This window comes from Neodiprion virginianus, chromosome 1, assembly GCF_021901495.1.
Source record: "Neodiprion virginianus isolate iyNeoVirg1 chromosome 1, iyNeoVirg1.1, whole genome shotgun sequence".
Lineage (NCBI taxonomy): Eukaryota > Metazoa > Arthropoda > Insecta > Hymenoptera > Diprionidae > Neodiprion > Neodiprion virginianus.
This window is the reverse complement of record NC_060877.1, coordinates 34,654,250-34,674,263: the sequence shown is the minus strand read 5'-3', so window position 1 is coordinate 34,674,263 and position 20,014 is coordinate 34,654,250. Positions and strand designations below refer to the sequence as shown.

At 42.6% G+C, this 20,014-nt stretch overlaps 1 protein-coding gene across 5 annotated transcripts in view; it reads left to right on the top strand.

The window, feature by feature from the left end:
- Positions 1-20,014, top strand: part of LOC124297219 (sodium channel protein 60E-like) — a 75,494-nt gene that overhangs the window by 34,403 nt on the left and 21,077 nt on the right. For all 5 annotated transcript variants that reach the window (XM_046748028.1, XM_046748018.1, XM_046748001.1 and 2 more), the window contains 2 exons: positions 8,613-8,821; positions 14,392-14,612. In XM_046748028.1, coding sequence (XP_046603984.1) covers positions 8,613-8,821; positions 14,392-14,612 — 430 coding nt within the window. The remainder of the gene's footprint in view (positions 1-8,612; positions 8,822-14,391; positions 14,613-20,014) is intronic.

The following is a 20,014-nucleotide window of genomic DNA, read 5'->3' as shown; positions in this document are numbered from 1 at the left end:
AATTTCACCCGGTTCACGTAACAACGAAATTTGTACAACTTTGCCGACTATGTTCATTCTGCAACGCGTCGCAGTACACAAAAATAAACATTAGACACGTATTTTTGCGTGCTGATTCGGCTGTTTAAGCGGTAAAAACCGTGACTAAAATTTACCCGAAAAAAATAAGGGATGCAACCCCTAAGCGTAAACACACTGCGCATATCATTGGTTATTGATAGTGAATAATGTCAAAGTTGTTTTGTCAAATGGATCTGCGCCATTGACGAGAGATCCTGAGAAATTAATTTTTCGGGGTAAACTTTGAGGGTGGCTGTTACTCCTAATCGCATCTTTTTTCATCGCTTCAAAAAATGAAAGCTCGGTATTATCGAAATTTCACCGGAGTCCCTTCTCAAACGGCTGAATTGGCACGTAAAAAATACGTGTTCGATGTTTTTGATGCAGGCACTACAACACGTCGCGGGATCAAGAAAATCTGCGAAGTACATCTCGTGTACTTTCCTTACGTTAATGGACATTCGAGCAAATGTATCAGCCACTCCACCATCTTAAATAGGCCATAGCTTACTTTCCGCCCGGGATGCGATACGCCTCGTATCTCTGCGTGCCCCGGCAAAGATGCGCAAATGGGACTTCTTTCTTCGGGTATGGAATGGATAGACGTGACCCGCCATCTTGAAAACTCCTCTAAGCACCATGGCAATTTGTTATCTTTTCGTCAGCTCTGCACGCGAGACGGCTCACTAGCTTTTATACGTATGGGAGAAGCGATGATAATACAATTTCGTCTAGGATGCACATTCGCACGAGGGAGGAAAAGGGGCGAAAAAATCCGGTAATTGGATTGCCGGTGGAAACAGGAAGCTCGAAACCACGAGACGTTGCTCTCACGGGTCTCCGGGTTAACTCTGTTCGAGTGGATCATCGTTTCTGGAATGACGCCAATCGTCGTTTGGCATCTGCAGACTCTCCGCCAGGGTTGTTTGCAACGATCGCTCGACACTCGTGCGTGACGCTCGAGGAAATCAAGGTCCCGTTTCACGTTTCGCGATTCATGAATTTCATAACAACCCTGGATTTTTTCACCCGCATAGAAAGTTACTCGAGCGCAGGTGTGTGAAGGGACGATACGAGTCTTTGATGTTTTGCTCAAAAATTCATCAACGCCGAGAGATTTGGGAGATCTTTCATTAACCCTGTTTCACCCGTTTGGCGGGTATGTCTATACCTATATGTCTATGCCTCGCGTATAGTAGTTGAGAACTTAGATTACTCGCGAGAAGCAATCCCTCAAGCCTCACCTCGTTTGGCTCCCTCGTTCACCCCGCGCCCTTCGAGTCTTCGGATATGTGACGGGGCGGTGAATCGTTTCAAGTGCCGGCAATCGAGCCCTTTTATTAAGCCCTCGGTTCAGTAGGATCGCAGTTTGGCTACTCCTGCAAGGTCTTCCGAATTTCTACTTACCGAAAATTCAAATCTTTTCCCAGTGCACGATTTATTTGTAAATACATTTATTTCAGCGCTGATTTACTCGCAGATAATTGCGATTGAGACGAGTTTCGCAAAGCTCCCGCATTATCTTTGGATATATTAAATTGTACGTTACATGTACTTGGCAACTCGAGACAAACGATCCAATGTCTTACCAACTTTAGTGCGAGAGGTGGAGAGCTCCTGTGATTCGGGCGAGGCATACCTTGTAATTTTAGTTGTTCGTACAAAGTCTTTGAAACGGTACCTCCAACGAATACAACCCCGTGGGGTTTAACGCGGAAAATTTCAGTCACGTTGTGCTCGCAATCCGTGATCGCACATCACGGTTATTTCGTTGAGCGTGCAAACGCGCGGCACAAACGGGGAAAGTATAAAAATGCAGAAACGCGGGAAGGGGTTCGGTGTAAATTGCAAGAAGAAAAAAAGGGAGAAGAATAATTAAACACAACGGTGAGGGTAAAACGGTGAAAAAGGAGCTTTCAGCCTGGCTGAAGCTAGCGAGCGTTAAACAGGCGAGTGCCGAGGCATCCCAGGGCTTTTGTCTTACTTCCTGCAAGCTTCGCGCGGTGGGTTCTTGCATTCGGTGTTTGGAAGCTCGCGATTCGGACCGCCAGGGTACACACACGTCCTCACATGCACGCGGATCGTTGAGCTTGCGATTCACGCGACGAAAAAGCGGGTGGATACCACCTACCGCGAGTTTGCAAACGCGTTATGCTCCTTTCAAGGGAGCCTCGGAGCCCCCGCCTAATCTAAAGTCCTGGCAGTGCAAACAGCAATTTTCTAAAACGCTTCGAGCTCTCGGTCGACTCTGCTGCTCGCCTATCTGGGGCGCCTGCAACGCCTCTCGCTCCTCTCCTCTCCCCTTCTCTCCTCCTCCACACTTTTCCGCACTTCTCTACACGTATATCCATCTTTTCTCCCTTTTCTCTTTTCTCCTATGCCGAGCTGCCGCTGCTGCTGCTGCTGCTGCTGCTGCTGCAATATCAGCACGAGTATGTAAATAAAGTTCGTGCAGTGGCTGGTATGCGTCGAGTCTGCGCCTACGCCTACCTCGGTACTTCGTCATGCACGGATATTACGGGGTGGGTGTACACACTGCGGTATTTCATACCCGCACACCGCCCCCCCCCCCCCCCCCCATTCTCTACCGGGTGTCGTCAAATATTCAAGATCCTACGTACAGACACACACGACGATATCAACGAAGGGCTATAAAAAGTCGCCAAATCTACGTACGTACCGTGTATGTGTGTGCATGGAGGAAGAGCGAATAACAGTGACAAGTTTCGGCATTCTACTATGCACGGATTTGGGTCGACACATACGTACCTACGTCTATGGATTGAGGACAATTTTTCCCGGTTTTCCATTTTCCGTTATACCCACTTCTTCTTCTTTTCAACGGGATTATAACATACATACATGGATATTTCGGAATCGGGGCACGGGGTGAAAAAAATTGTAACTTGCTGTTCTATTTCTTTTTTTTTTTTTTTCTTTGGCTGTTCTTTTCCTACCCTTTGTTCGGTAAGTTGAGAAGTTTGCAAATTTTATTCACCTTTGTGTTGAAATTTTCTTGTAATCATCTTACGACGGAACTCTGAATTTTGTCGAAAGTAAGAAATTACGGGATAAAAGTTTGCGCGAGTAATTCATAACGCTGTGCAAGCTCAGGTACGAATCAACGATACCCGTATAGGATAACGCTTGGTCATGATCGGTCTATCATCATGAAGTGTTGGTGCTTCAGCGGTTAACATGGTAATTAAAAAAAAGTGCTGTTTCACGGGTAATTACACCCAACGTAACTTTTCAAACTCTGTTCGCCTACAGCTGTATTCTTTGATTTAGGAATAATTGCCACAGGATTAAAGGATGAAAAAGAACGAGTCTTACAAAAGTAAAAAAAAGGGGCAGTGGGAGAGAGCCGTGTAATGTCGGGGAGAATATCGCGTGCAGGATTAACTCAGGGGGTGGTTTGTAATGGAACTGGAATTTTAAACTACCTTGTATACATATATTTTTGTACACACGTATAACGCGATATAGCGTCATGTGTATGCGTATGCATGTATTTTTATGATACGTATTATATGTAGGCACGTATACGTGACATGTGTCTGCGTATAATACAACCGGCGTAAGGCGAAAGAACGAACCCGCGCATATGCATATGTGCTCATAAAATATATTACCTACCTTTACACGCGGCGGTTGATGCGCCCCGCTCAAAAAGGGGAACATTTAGAATATTCAAGTAAAAAGCTCTTCACCCGACTGATTAATGTACGAAATCGTTACGCTCGCAATCAGACGTCGTGTGTTTGTTCTTTCTACCCGTTTCTTTTCTAATTTTATGTCTCCTTTGTCCGTTTTTACACCCCCGTGTTTTTAGTGCGTGGAAAAAATCAATATTATGGAATAATTAACAACAATTTCCAACTCGTATGCGATTCGAAATCAGTCAAGCTCTGAATTCTTATTTCATTCTTCTTATCGCTGACGATTTCATTTTTCAGACTTCCGAGCAAAGTAACATTTTTAATCGAATCAAAACTAAACCCGGATTAAGTTTCTACTTCGGTTAAGCCAGCTGTCGCAGACAATCAGTTATATTGATTCATTGTTCGACCGATTCCAGCCGTTCGGATTGAAGAGTTTTTCTGCCGGTGATAATGCGTGAAAGAGAAAGACGTATTTTGTCAAGTTTTTCGTTTCCTCGCGTCAAATTTGAAAACAGATCGTTAATTGACAATAGAATTTCAGCACAATTTCGAAAATCAGCGCAAGTTCAAACAAGTTCTCGTGTACAATATTCGCAAATCAAAACTGATCGTGAGCTCGAATTCCACGGACATGCGTCGATAACACGATAATTCATAAAAATTTCACGTGGATTTATCGAGTGATCGAAACAGTCGAAAATGAAAAAAGCCGGTTGAAACCGAAGCTAATTCCCGTTTAACGATGTCCCGAAACTCCCGCCAGCTATTCGAAGTATCGCATGTACGGGTTTCGTCGTTGTGCGTAATGCCTGCAGCAGGCCTCGCATCGTCAGATACGTGACCTGTTAGCCTGACAAATACAGACGTGGGTCGGCCCCTCACGTATCTGGATGATCCGATATGAGCCAGTATATAATATCAGCTGTCCGGCTAAACCGACTCTCCAGTCACCCTGCAGAGCGGGGCAAATTTGGGGATGGACAGTGACCGGCTCTTGGGACCCGAACGACCTTTTCTCTTTTTATTTACTTCGTTTTTTTTTTTTTATCTTTATTTTATTTTTTTCATTTTTATTTAGTTTCGTTCCCCGGCGAAACTTTCACACGGTTTCCCACCGCGCAACCTTTTTCAGCACCCGTGGGATGCGCGTAATACTGGAGTTCGCGTCCACGTGACCAATTCCGGACTCGTGAAGAGTTCTCTTTCGGGGTCGGAGGGCGAGATACATTAACTGCGGGGATCCTGCGGCGGCCCAAACCCCCGCTAGCTTTGATAATAAATTAATTAATATCTCCGCTGCACTTAACGAAGCCATATAAATTACACACCCTCACCTTCCACGCGTGATACAAACGCGCGCGCGTGTGCGTGTTTGTGTTTGTGTGTCGTCGTTGTGCCCGCAGTGGGTTCATCAACGAGAAAATAAACACCGAGGGTTTTCGCGTGGGGTTTAATATACTCGGACGCCCTTCGTTATCAGGTTGAAAAACTTTTCGTCGTGATTTTTCCACATGAAATTCAATCGCTCGCTTTGTTCGTCAACGAATTGAAATAACTCAAGTTCTTCGGGAACGAGTGGTTCCATGTATAAGAAAGAAGCCTTGTCTCGACCGAATTTCATCAGAACTGCAGAAAAATCTTTATATTACCTTCAATTTTTCTTCCTTCGTATTCAGAGGTATGTGTACCTACAACTTATGAACGAAACGATTCGAAGCGAATAAAAAAAAAAAGAAAAAAATTCAGGAGTTTGAATCTGTAGAAAAAACGTGGGTATACAAATTCTCGATTTGTTATTTGAAATTTGCATTGAATTTGAAATCCGATTTGAATAAGAGAAAAAGAGAAGAAAAAAAAAACTTGCTTCGTTACATTGTAAATCGACGTCGATCAAGAGAGAAGATGACGCGATATGTTTAGTATGCGAGGGGCGCTCGCTGACAGGGATGAAAAATACTTGCAGAGTGGGTAGAAAAAAAAAAAAAGAAAAAAAGAAAAAGAAAATTTGCATCAGAAAACGACGGAGATGACTGCGTATACAATCCCGAACACGAGGAAGGAGCGGTAATATTTCGTGGAGCGTGGGTATAAGGTACAAGGTACACTCCCGGAGGCGTGGAATGGCTGACAGTTAATAAAATGTTACCGGATTGCCTTTCAGAGACGTCGCGTCGTCGTCTCTCTTCTGGTTCTAACAATACAGGTAGGCGTCTGGCTGCATTAGCGACGTATCCTCACCCACGTGCACCCAAACGTGTATCCGGGGATGTGTAGGGTGAGTTGGGATCTCTGGGTGAGCCGGGATACGCGAGTTCGACTCCATTTTCCACGAGCATCAAAGCTCTTTTGGGAAAGACGTCATTGAGTTACCTCTCGTTCAGAGTAGAGACGGAGTCCGTGGAGCTATTTCGGAGCCTTAAAAGTGTCGCGGTACCCGCCATGAGTAGAATACTTACCTATCCATCTATATCGTCAGACCTGCAAGCTCTGTGTTACCGAAACAGCAGCTAGACAGAAGTCGGAAGCACGCGGAGCACTCGATTATTTAGGTTCGTTGTATTTGCAGCCTCGTTTACCCTTAAGGGGGTGCCCTGGACCATTTCGACGTTGACGTACGTGTCTTCAAATATCGACGTCGACGTATCTCAAAAGCGAAGAAGGGCACAACAGCCCCGTTCTGTACACAATTCTGAACAAAAACACTCCAACTTATTTTCATTTGACGCAGGAATAACGAAGTAGCATGAATTCTACAATTTACTATCGCGATTTCGTAGAATCCGTGCCATTTCTTTATTTCCTCGTCAAATGAAAATGTATTGGAGTGTTTTTGTTCAGAATTGTGTATAAAATGGGGCTTTTGAGCCCTGTTCCGCGTTTGAGATACGCGGACATCGATATTTCTAGACATATACGTGAACGTCGAAATCGACCAGGTCACAGGCCAAATGCATAGTCTGATTCGAAAGTGAGGGAATAAAGCTATATTCAAACTTTGCGTCGTCGTTAAACTCTTTGTATCTGATATCTATGCTCTACACAATATGAGAACTCTGATATGAACGATAGTGCAGAAAAAATACCAGGTAGTTTCACTTCCTTTTACAGAGTCTGAAGTCGTGATTATCCCAATGCTTTCATTTAGATTTCCCAGTTCATCGTTAACACTGTCTAATCATCATCATCGTCGTCACCATCGTCGAAATTTACGAGAAACTTTCGTTCCGCGGAAATTGGCGAAATATCCAGAGGAGAGGGAACAACCGTTCCAAGCATTAGACCTATCATCGGATTCTTATTATTTTTCGTTGGCTTCATGAACTGCGGCTTGGGTTGTAGAGGGTGGAGGGCGCAAAGTATGGAACGTGGAAAATCCATCGGGACGTTGCTTCGCCGCGCGCCGCCTCATTGTTTATAGGTGTCCTCGGCAACTTGCCTGACGCCTAGACGACGACGAAGAAAAAGTCGAACTTGAGATGAAAAATAGGGTTACATTAAAAGTTGAGTGTCTTGGGTTCCTTAACAAGAGATCTCTTTTTGTTTCGTCTTACTGTCGAATTGCCAAAATTCTAGAAAAGAATTTTCAGCCTTCGTACAATTTTCGGAGGAGGTGATTACGGGATAAAATCGATGTGTTTGATAGTAAGGAGGTTCTTTTTTTAACGATCTAATTCTAACGACGATATTTTGTGACAATAAAAATTCCGGATTTTGCCCAGCTCGCCTTCGGAAAGTTGAATATATTACACTGTTCGCGTATAATTCAGTAAATATCGCGACGTATTTGTACGCGGACAGTGATTATTTCTGCATAAGTTAGTATTTTATTCCTCAACTGGAATCGAGATCCTCGCATTGAGTTTATTCAAGCCGTTCGAATTATTCGGGGATAGCCGTACAGCTACGATGTTCGAAGTTTTGAATTTAAATTTTGAGTGCTCCGTTGAATAAGGATTGATGCAAAATTTCCGAAAGCTTTATATCTGTGCCTTTATTCGTTGCTCGAAGAAGGCACAATAATTATTGTATATTATCTCTGTAATTTATAAATTAAAAGAGCATCCTGAATTTGAGTGGTAATTAACAAACCCTCGAGCTATTTCTACCAGAAATAACAAATGACGTTGATCATCTTCGCCGCTGGTATAACGAGTCTTACGCCTCGGAACATCATCCCCCTTTTCTCGGAAAGGAGTTTAATTCTGTGAAAACTTTAGGCGCCGGAATGAGATCCTATCTTTCCGATCTCGATCTAACAAGTTAAACGAGTTAATTAAAAATAATATCGATATCTTCCGAACCAGCGTCTCCGTATTTCGAGGAGCTTGTTATAATATAATATATCCACGCTGATCAGCCCTCAGCGACATCGAAGCGAAAAAACGTCCGATTCAGGCATCTAAACTTTTCGTCTCACGCGCACAAATCTTTTGCGTGTTATTTTATTTTTTTTTCAAGGAAAGAAAAATATTCCACAATTTATTACCAATATACCAATAATAATGTATAATAATTCTATGGTAGAAGTATCGAGTTTCTATTATTATGGTTGGTTGAATTATGTTTTTTAACAGTATTACATTCTTCTTCTTCCATAATCCTTTATACCGAGAAATCGAATCAACCGCTTCTAGAGTGACTTGCGATACAGATATTTTCGTCACTTGAAACGATTTCAATCTCCTGTTTTCGGAAACCAACTTTCCGATTGATTTCACATCCATTTTCAGCTGCGAAATTCAGGAGAATAATGTACGATCGACGAGAAGTGGGATCAGTTTTTTTGTTTTTTTTACTATTCAAGGTACAGGTTTTTCGCATTTTAATGCTTTGAGAAAATGGAGGATAATCAGTTTGTATTTTTTTTTTTTCTTTCAATTGTTGCAGACGTTCTGCGTGGTGTCGAAAAGGTTTCGCAAGAATTACATTCATAGGTTCACGGCGACGAACAGTTGGTTCTTCTTCTCGCCTTGGAATCCTGTGAGACGGTGCTGTATCTTCCTGAGTACGAACCAGTACTTCGACTACGTTGTCATGGCCACAATTCTACTAAACTGCGTCTTCCTGGCCATGACTGAAACCGTGGAGGAAGCCGAGTGAGTATATTATGCAACACATTCACACTTCGTTTACACCAAGTTGATATGCACCAAGAGCGAAATTGAGAAAGATGGAAAACTTGCAGGGAGTTAAAATTATGCGAACAATTTTACCTGTCAACCACGGCAGAATTTTATTACATTTTTCCACCTCACCGGACCTGGTGAAACATGTTTTTATCTCTTTTTTTTTTTGTTTCTGTTTTTTTTCTTTTGTCGCTCTAAAGCACGGCGTAAGAATCGCGGTTTGTACCGTTGAATTCCCGCCGGTATTTTCTGAGCTCGGTTAAGAAAGCTGCAGAGAAAATTTGCATCCTCACCTCTGGAGAAATTTCGTCGCATATCTCCGACGTTCTGAGCCACAGCATTTATCCGCAGTTCATCCGCTGCAGGTTCATTCTCGGGGTATTTTCGATCGCTTCTGCCAAAGGGGCGATCCAATATCAAGCGTACGTCGTCGGCGGCTCCGACAAAGCATCAATATCTACGAAAGTTGAAAATCTTTGAAAATTATTGGCTCCAATATCCGGCGGAGCTTTTACAAGGAAAAGCAGAAGCTGCTCGTACATCCGGTTGCCGTTTCGCTTCATCCGGGAATAATTTCAACGTTTGACAACGTGATGTGCGCAAGGTATCGACGGAGCGTGCTTGATTTGCGGGAACGAATATACTCGATTTGCGATTCCTTAGCTCTCTCTCTTTTTATCATCTCGTCGATAGGCGGGTCATTATTTTATCAGACAAATCAATTCCCTGGGGAAAATTCTTGCACCACCTTACCTTAGTCGAGAGAAAATTTGACAGCCAGGTGACAAATGTCTAAACGCGCGTGATCGCGGCGCGACAAATTTCCGGTGGAATTTTTTAGTAGTAGCTATAACGGAAGCCGCCAAATCCTTGAGGCTTATCGTTCAGGCTCTGAGAATTTCGTGCTTGCAGGACAATTCCCGCCGCGGGCATATTATAGGTATATAAGAAAAAACTAAGGCGATACTATCGCATCGGGTCAATTCGTCTGACATTTATGCTCAAGTCTCTGCGCTCAGCTGATGACGGTAATTTGAAAATATCATTCTTGCTCGGGGAATGATCCTTGAGTCCAATTTCCTCCTTCAGTTTTTAATACAAGAATACGGAAATTACCAGACTTCAGACTCGGTAACAATTCACACCTCGATGCGAACGATCGTCACGAAATCCGGTTGTAACAATTTTACTACTTGAATATATCCTGCCTCATACTGTTTGATCATTCGTACGTCTTTTGAAATGTGATTGTAGAGTAAATCGGTCCGCATCAATTCTGTGCAAGCTCAACGGGGCGAATAATCTAAATTTCGAACACCCGACTCGAACGGAAGAAAATGTCTGCTGTCGATTGGTTGACGGATGAAATTATTTACGGGGAGAAAAAAAATCGGCGTGTGTGGAAATATTTGGGTGAAGCTAAAAATGTAGAAAGATCGAGTTTTGAAAAACTTGGATATGAGTTTCCTACAATTTTCAACTGTATAAAGTCGAAGATTCGTTCGACGACGAAGAATTCTGACGATTCTATAATATTTCGGCTTTCTGTACTTCGATCTCACGTTTTGAAATTCTACGAAACGGATTATCGCGTCTCTGACAAATCGATACGGAGACCTTTCTCTATAATCTTTCTTTCTAGCTTTCTATCCTTTCACCCTCACCTGAAATGTTTTATTGACTTTATTGCAGTGATCGAGTCCCGCACAGCAACGGAAATTCCGGTTCCGCGGGTCTGTAACGTGTAACATCTGTGACAGATCGATTTTTAAAAAGACTTTCGACTTTCCCGCGAACTCCTTTGAGCCTTCAGGCTCGCGTTGAATCCCTGATTTTCCCCGATTTGAATATCCGGTCGAGCATCCAGAAAATATAATTTCCTGTAAAATACCCGGAAAAAAAATACTTCACTGGGATATCCTCGAGATCTTTCGTCGAAACACAGACGGTCCGTTTCACCGGGCAATCAATTTTCTGGAGGTGCAAAAATTGATTCGCAACTGCAGACGCGTCGATCTGTATAATACACATCTACAGCCCGGCAGCGTGTTTGTGGGTTAACTATAAATGCGGGTGGGTAAATCTTCCTCCGAACCTCCGGAGGGATCCCGGGTCCTTATAAGATATTTATAAGAATCGATTCCTGCAGCTTTCGCGCCGCGCTTTTGGCATCGAACATTAATTACTCCCTCGTATTCCCGCCTGTCTGCCTGCCAATCTTTTTCCTCGTTCCTTGCTACCTCTGCCGGCATATCTCAAAGCAGCTCGAACATCGTATGTGACCATCGGGATCAAAGTCGAGACAGCAGATGAGGGGAGGGAAAAAAAGGCGCACGGCTTACGGAATAGATACAAGAATCCAATCATCCGTGAACCTGAAGATTAGCCGATACGAACACCGATCGCGGCGATCGGTTTTGTCGCCTGTTTCCGGCCGTTAAACTTCCGGTCCGTTTATTTCGATAACGACAGTGGATGGCGAGGAGAAGTTGAAGCTCAAGCCTGAACCTGAGTCCGCCATAGTTTGACATTCACAGAACGTGACTATTTATGTTTAAAATTTAAAATTAAATAATTGCCTTTCGATTCTAATGGCAATACTCTGCCACAAGTCTCAAGTGATTTGACGGATATCAGCCATCTCTCTTCACGGATGTGCGCATTCCTATTCAAGCATACATCCGCACATATAAAGGGATATTTATGATACTGTGCGAGAATTCCGGGTTCTTTTATCCTCTGAAAGGGAGAATAAGGGAAAAAGAAAGAAAGAAGGATGTGGGAGGGGAAGATTGACAATCCTTGAGTGCCGAAGACGAATCACGTTCACTCCGCGAGTCAAGATAGCAATAAATTTATTGCACGTCAATATACAGCGCTGAGTGATAACGGAGGCAGCCAAATATCACAACACTTATTTCGTTCCATTTGCAATGGCCGAACAGAGAGAAGCAGAAAGTTCTTGTTCAACACGACGAGCTTTCAGCGAATACTTGAACGACGATAAGCTCTGAGGTCGCAAGTTTCGGGCCACCGCGCTCCAATTATCATCCACCCTGCAGAGAGACGTGAACTTAGCGGAAGAAGCCTGCAGCGATGCAGATTTTGAGGGATAAATCGCTGCCTGTTGAGAAGCGTGAAATGATTATTCCAGGCGGGATTAACCCTGACGCAAAGGTGGAACAATTTCACGTGAGATTCGATCGGAGTCTAAATTAATTTTATTTACTTGAAAAACTACTTCTAAAGATGAGCTGTTGCAGCGGCTCCTCGTCCAGTCCATCAAGCTTCGGGCTAGTTTTTTCCTCGAAGCCAGAGTACGTGATTTCGAAGCAATTTGGCACTCGTCCATATACCCTGCACATCATTGACGTCGATCTCAGGAGAGGAATAAAGTCAGTCAAGCGACTCGACTTTTTCCCACTTGCAGACTCGAGGCAGTTTTGCCTGACCAGTCGCTGTATTCGGTGAAACGACACGGGGGTGAGAAGCGAGATTAGTGACTAGTCCTTTGCTCGGTGGGTATTCGTTTTGATCGCGTCGTGTTTTTGTAGAGCAAATAGATCGCGTGCCAATTTAGTACCCACAGGGCCGCGTTAGGGTAAAGTGGCAGTTGGTTAAGAGGGAAAAACACGTCCTCTGGTGATTATTCGGAAAAAGTCGTCGGTTCTTGAAACTTTTTCTTTTAAGAATACATTCGGACCGTCTGAATCGAAAGTTATATCAGGAGAAAAAATTGGTTGAAATGTCTTCAGTAACGTTGTTCGCGTCAATGATTTACGGTGAACATGAATGAAACATGCCTGCCATTCGAATGTTATATGAATTTACTCGGATTCAGTTCTATTAAACAATGATGCAGAGATGTTGTTTCTTTCGTACCATCGTTTTAAAAATAGCACGAATTTTTTGGTCCCCAATTTTTATCGTTTTTGTAAATCTCGATATTGCAAGACTCCGAAATTTGCGATTCTTAATATTCAGAAAATCGAATATAGTTACGATATTTTAATGTGTCACTAATTTTCTGCCTCAATTATCCCAAATTTTGAAACTTCTTTCTTCTATAAGATTACTCGAAGTTTACGGATTTCTAAACTCGTGAATAATTCTTGTCTCACTAATAATAAACTCCGTTAAAAACTGGTATAGCAATTATCTCAAGGTTTGAAAACTTTTAAAACCTCCGCTGAGTTACTTGGTGACCAAAAAATTTCCGCTGTATAATAACATGATTAATAATAATCAGCGGTAATGCGTTTCGAACGAAGCGACAAAGATTCGCCAATATTATCGAACGTTATTCCCCGTCCTGTGTGCGTTGATAATAGCGTATAATAAAATAAGAGCACGCGGAGGCCGCTAAGCGCTGGGCTTATCTTTAAAATCCTCAATATTATTCAGCTCACGCCATATCACAATTTTTCCTACCATTCGGGGTGTAATATAGCGCAAGGTTTTCCCCAGCTATCAGACTCGTATCAACGCTGATCACATCAGCACCGCGGATTTCGATGCAACGTAAAACGAGCCGCGCTGCAGCGACGCGTTCCGTCATAAAATAAGGGCTCTGTAATTGGCGAGAAGTAAAAATACGCGTAAATACCAATTCGCAAGATTTTTCAACGATTTATCGTCGAGGATAAATTTGACGACTTTACCTAAGCTGGCTCGACCGAAATTATCTCGGCACCTTCATACTGACGAGCTTTTTAACGCTTGTTTTGTAATTTATTCTCGATATTCGAATTATCGTAAGGAATACGTGCATGTATTCGTGGTACAATTATCCATGGTACAAATGATCGTAATTTCTCTGGTTGGAAATTTTTCTATTTCCGCCATATTGATTAGTCTTATTCACCCCCCCCCCCCCCCCCCCCCCACTCCTTCCACCCTCTGTCAAGCTTCGACGATTCGCTTTCCTTCATTTGGCATTCGCTCCGCTTTGATGCTCTGTTTCTATAGACGTGATTAAAAAGACTGATTGCTTCGCTGTTGTAGAGGAGAAGAAAAATAAGATTCTTTGTCATTAAAAGATTTTTACCCATTAATTAAGGTCTCTACGGTGTGATAAATTATTGAAGCCAATACATCGTTGTTACGAGGTAAAGTTCTTCGAGGAAAGTAATATTTTTTGTTCTTCAATACGGCTGGCTTTACTGACCAGGATACGTATATCGTTTGCACTGATATTTGGCGAAAGGATCACGGAATTTTATGTACGGATATTGTACTTGAGCAACTTTGATTACAAGGTTTAATCTTTGACAAGGATAGCAAAGGCAGCGGGAAATCCGACGAGGAATAATTTATTAACGCTTGGAAAGAAGATGTATTATCATCCACTTGGACAGATTAATTTTCCAAGAACAGAATGATCGAGAATACAGATATTGGAAATTTTTATTTCCAATCTAGGTTGTACAATCAGTTTTCGGAAACTAAATTACTCGTTCAACTCGCGACTCAGCGTTAAAACAGGAATGATCTTATAATGAATAACTAGTCTGAAATCGGAATATTTGTATTTTTCGCAGGTATATCTTCTTGGCGATTTATACGGCGGAAATGGTGATAAAGTCTATCGCCAAGGGGTTCATATTGAACAAATACACCTACTTGAGAAATCCTTGGAACTGGCTGGATTTTTTAGTAATAACCAGCGGCTACGCGACGATCGGCATGGAGGTGGGAAACCTGGCGGGATTGAGGACCTTCAGGGTGCTCAGGGCGTTGAAGACGGTCTCCATAATGCCTGGTGAGTACATATCGGATTCCCCCGAGGGAATTAAAATATCGAACAGATGCGCGGGTACGATTGAAGGTACGCGATGCAGAGAGACGCGCGTACCTGGTCATAAATAATCAGCGTCGATGGCTGTCAAAAAATGCCAATATACCTACCTAACTCCGCAAACTGCCGCGGGGCATAAATCTGTGAAAAAGTGTACGTAACAATAAAAAAAAAAAAGGAAAACTCCTCTATGGATTCGGGAAAATCCGACTCTGGGGAAAGGATTCTGCACCGACATCAGATTCAGTGTGTATGGGTAACGTTTGTTCCCCGTGTAAATACCTCTCTCCAGGTTCACAGAGTTTGGTGCTCGGTCACCGTGCCTGCGGGTATAATTGATGGAGCATTTCTCGTCCCAGCGGAGAAACCGAACCGCTACGTTATAATGGATTATACATGACGGCTGGGTCCTGCCGTTTTCCGCCTTTCTATGGGGCGTATTATATACATATAGAACCACGGACCGTGAAAACCCGACTACTACATTGGCTGCTCTGCAACCTGCTTGACTAAAGCTCCCGATAAACGCTTTTCAATTCTCCGCGCTGCTAGACGAGCGAACTTTAATTGTTTCAGTCGAATCGCACCGAGTTTTTTGTTTGCTCGTCAATTTACAACTAGGATTTTCAGTGAAACGGGGAATCATCGCGCAAACGATCGAGTTTCAACGCGGTTTTCCCTGAACTTGAATTATTTTTTTAACCATCACGCGAAATGTCAATCAGGTTCAATCATGTATTCATTTTTATTTTCGTACGACATGGCTTAAGGAATTAACAAAGTCGTTTTTCAAGCAATTGATATGCATTTCGCATTTCGTATTTCGATGAAGTTTTCTTACTGAACCGCATAATTTTTTCACTATTGTAGATAAACTTGTAATAATGCGTGAAAATATGGGTGGTTACACGATGAGGTAAAACACGTGATCAGAATCGACGAGAAAACTTCTTTTCCAGTAAAATATTTTTGGATGCATTTCGACGTAATCAATCACAGCCCGCTATCCAAATATAACACATCGATTTCGTCAGTCTTATTATCGCAGAAATCTAACGTTAGTTTACAATGAATCAGGCACGTGCTGTAGCGTGTAACCAATGCGAGAAATTCCAGGTGTTTTTCAATCTGATACGTTGCGTAGTTTAGCATCAAGCAGACGAATATATCATTCGTGAAACAATTTTCATCAAGTTTTTAAATGAAGAGGAGCTTGAAAACCCGGGATCATCTGTGTATATAATACTCAATCTTCATGTCATCCAACTATTCAAACAAAGTGAAAATTAATTAGTGTGTAGAAAACTTTTGGCCGTGTAATAATTTTAGTCGATAATATAGATAAAAAGGGGTAAGTTATATACGTTATGCAGAAGCGAGCAGACGTAGATTATTCAAAATTCAAATCTGAGTGCGTGTACTTTGCAAGGCTTAAAAAATATTTGCCCGCACGATGAAAAATTGCTGTTTGCACGAAGCGCTCCGTGGCTTTGGGACTCTACATTGAACGTGTATAACCAAAGAGTTTGGATTCGAGGCTGAAATTATACAAGTTCGCCGGTGGTTTTCGGTGCGATTCTAAGTGGTAGCAGCATGAGTACCGATTATTATCAGGCTTCGGAGATATTTACCAACGGTAAGCCCGTACGGAGTGCCAACTCAAGCTGTATTTTAATTTTTATGAGAAAAGTTCTCGTGTATGTGTCAGAGTTTTGCGTTATAGCCAGCTCGGTATACAACGCGGTGTGGTTAGAGTATTTCTTCGAGCTGTTAATTAATTAAGGATTATTACAAGGTAATGGTGTAAGCGTAACAGCAAAGCGACTTTCATGTATATAATAACACAAACGTGCAGGCGTAGGCGCCCTGTGTTAAATAAATTATGTCACTTTAAGACCGTGGATGTGGGCTTAGTAACAAGACCAACATTTGTTCGATGTCGTCCTCGCGGCGAGACCTGCACCCGTATATACCGTATAAATACATATCTCCTTCCGCTTAGTGATATTTAAATTTCGCGGTCACGTAGTCTCGCCGGTGCTCGACCCTCGTTTCAGCCGACATTTCGCACGGTGAGAAATAATCCACGTCGATTTCAGCGATATTAACGCCTACGAAAATCATGAGCCGATTGTAACAGCTAGATATATTTATCATAATCGAACAAAGAGTTAAGGATGGTGGATTTGCCGAGAATCGATACGATTTGTTAATTTTATTGCGAGATAGTCGTACATTGACTACTTATCAAATTATGATGTTCGTGAGCTGCGAAGATCTCTTCGAAAATATAAAAATAAGAAAAACTGAAATTACAAATAAAACATTTGTTATAGAATTATCAATGTCTTATTTCAAATCGCTTAAAAACACTTCTTTTTTTATCATGTTGGCATCGCTAAATATGTGATTTTACGTAATTACACTTCACATAATTCGTAACGATCAACAAATGGAAATTTTGAATTGTGTGTGCTGAAAGAAACGTAAGTTCGTTTATGCAACTTCGTAGAAAATAGTTTTTTGAATAAAATAAACCACCGTAGAGTGAATTCGAACAAATCTACTAAATTTTCCAACATTTTTAATCTTTTGAACGAAAAAATGTAATAAATACTGAACTTACGGCTGTCTCGTTAACAATTGTTAAAAAGTATTCTTTCTCCGCCAACCAACTTCCTTGAGGAGAAATTTGGAATTTTTCAGCACGCCTCAGGCACAATTCCTCACCGATCAACCGAGGGGCTGGTGTATATCGCGAATATATACCTTATCGCTAGACTGAGCTGGGAGGCCACGACAGGGTTGATTTAAAATTCATTCGACACATATATCGGTGCGACACTTGCCTGTTTTCGAGTCGCTATCGGTCCCCCTCCATCTTGCTGTGAAATAATTGAATGATAAGCGGAAAGCAAAATACCTGGCCATGCCGAAATTCAAGCGAAATGTAGTGTTCGCAAAAACGGTCTCTGGACATTGATCTATTCTCTGCAGGTATTACCAATATATTTCAGGTCTTACCGCGTGCGATAAACAATAAAAGTGGCTCGAGAATACATTTCTTTTTTCGTTTCTCTCCCTCCCCCCTCAGCTAAAAGGTGCTACAATTCTAAATTTAGCTCACGCGGTGTGTTTTATAAAGGCATGAGAGTGTGAGAGCTTTGCGAAGCGTATAAAAAAAATTAGTCCGCGGCCTAAAACACGCTCGAGAGAAACGTTCGCGTCTAATAGTATTTCCACCCATTCTTGACCTTTGCCATTAAAGGGCCAGAATTATACTTGGAGGAAAACAATAGTCGGTCTTCGTCGTATGTATTCATTGGGCACGACGTTCCGTCGACCCTTACAAGTCTCGAGACCCGCACCCTCTTACACCAGAAACAACCATTCGCCGAGCCACGACGACCTCGAAGTTGGGGTCGATGACCCGAGAGCTTTTGCAGGGTGACGCGCACTCTGTGATCACCGCGTTCGAGCGAAAAAACTAGGAATGAAACAGGGGAAAAACGAGGAGACGAAGGAAAAGAGATGTAGAAAGGAAGGAGAATAAAAAAGAGAAGAAAAAAACACATCCGTCGAATAAAACTGCAGAAAAAAAAGACCGGCTAACCAGAGAAACTTCTCGCGCTTCTCTTTCCCTGTCTCTCTCTCCCTCTCTCTCTCTTCCTGTTACCCCTACTATACGCGCACATCTCTGCAAGTATCTTCCGTAGGTATAGAAAGGAGCGACGTTCATCCCTCGTCTCGGCCACGTACCAGGTGCACACGTTACCTATAGACGTATAGGTATATAAATGTATAGATCTTTTAGATAAGAAATAAATCACGCGAAGGGGGTGGAAACCGGGATCGTCGTGGTATATTTTTCCTCTTTCTCGTCGCTCTATTCCGATCGACAGGAATTATTCGCATGCATGTTATCTCTTCTTTTCGCACCGTATAAAATCGAAACCACACGTTTGTTTTCAAACGTGGATATTCCGAGCCACGCAGTCGCAAGCTTATCATCACGTGGCGTACATCAGGTTATTTCCACGTCGTGCCCCCATAAAGACCCCTAATTATAGGCAAATCAGGCTACAAGTCCATTCCGAGCAGCTCCGATGCTCATTTGTAGGACGTGGATATGTATCTTGGTTTGCCTATAATCAGGGACCCCTATGGGGCGCATCACGGAAATAACCCGGTGCCTACAAGGTGTTCAGGCTGCTTGTGAGGAATTGGCGGTACAAAGGAAAAGGGAGGATGAAGGAAGGCGGGAATTGCACCGAGCGGGGATGTGCTATTGACCTAGTCACTCGCGTGACACCGGATTTGATGTCGAGCCGCTCGTCTTCTTGCCGAGAGTCCCTGTATCCACCCTTCCTCTGCTCTCCCCCCTTCCCTCGCACCTCTTTCCTCTTGGTTCCCGGCTCTTGTCCCTCCCTCGCGATTCTCTTGAACGGCATCGTTAGAGGGGCATTCATTCAGCCTCGGTTAAGACGCTCGCGAAATCGAACGTCGAGAGTTCTGCTTGTATTCTCTATTGTCCCTTCGAGTACTTTCCCATCCACCCATCCCCCGCTTTTTCACCAGCTTCCAACATTATCGACGATTCCAACTTCTCATTCGTATATATAATACGCTATGAAATGCGCACGTGGATTATATCGGATAACGGATTTGACTGGTTAAAGGAATTAATTTTTAACCACTCTGGAATCCAGCCGTATTTCTATGCTATGGCTATGTCATTGTAGTACTGAAATCTGACACCCGATTTTTATGACATTTTCTCTTCCGATCCGTTTTGCTGGACGTTTTACAAATATTTATCTCGCGGAAATATGACAGTCAATTCAACAGCTGAATTCATCCTGCATTTATGCAATTCCCGATACAATTCAACAAAATTCGCCTGCACTTCGACAACCAGGAGTACATGTTTGTGAAATGTACCCTAAATTGCATAGGTTCAGGCGGATTATGGTAAAACGTATCCTGTATTATACAAATACAGGCGAATTTTCTCTCGTTGAAAAGCCCAGTGACATCTCCACGAATTAACCCGACACATAATGTACTTAGTAAGAGGTTAAATATAAATAAAATATTAATTTTTTCAGATAATAAAACTTTTTCGTTATCTCGTCGTTTTTTTTTGTGCATTCCTTTATAACTTGTCTGGAGCTGATGTGACGATGCTGTATTCTTCCCGGACGTTCATTTTGGCTCCCGTGGCTGCGTATATCCGGGAATTCATTATTCAGAATTCAATTTTGTTCAGAATTGCAGGTCAATTTCAGATCTCAAGGCGCAATGGCCTCGAAGATTCCCCGCGCGAAAGCTTTACTCTTGACGCATAAAAAAAGCACCTGGTACTC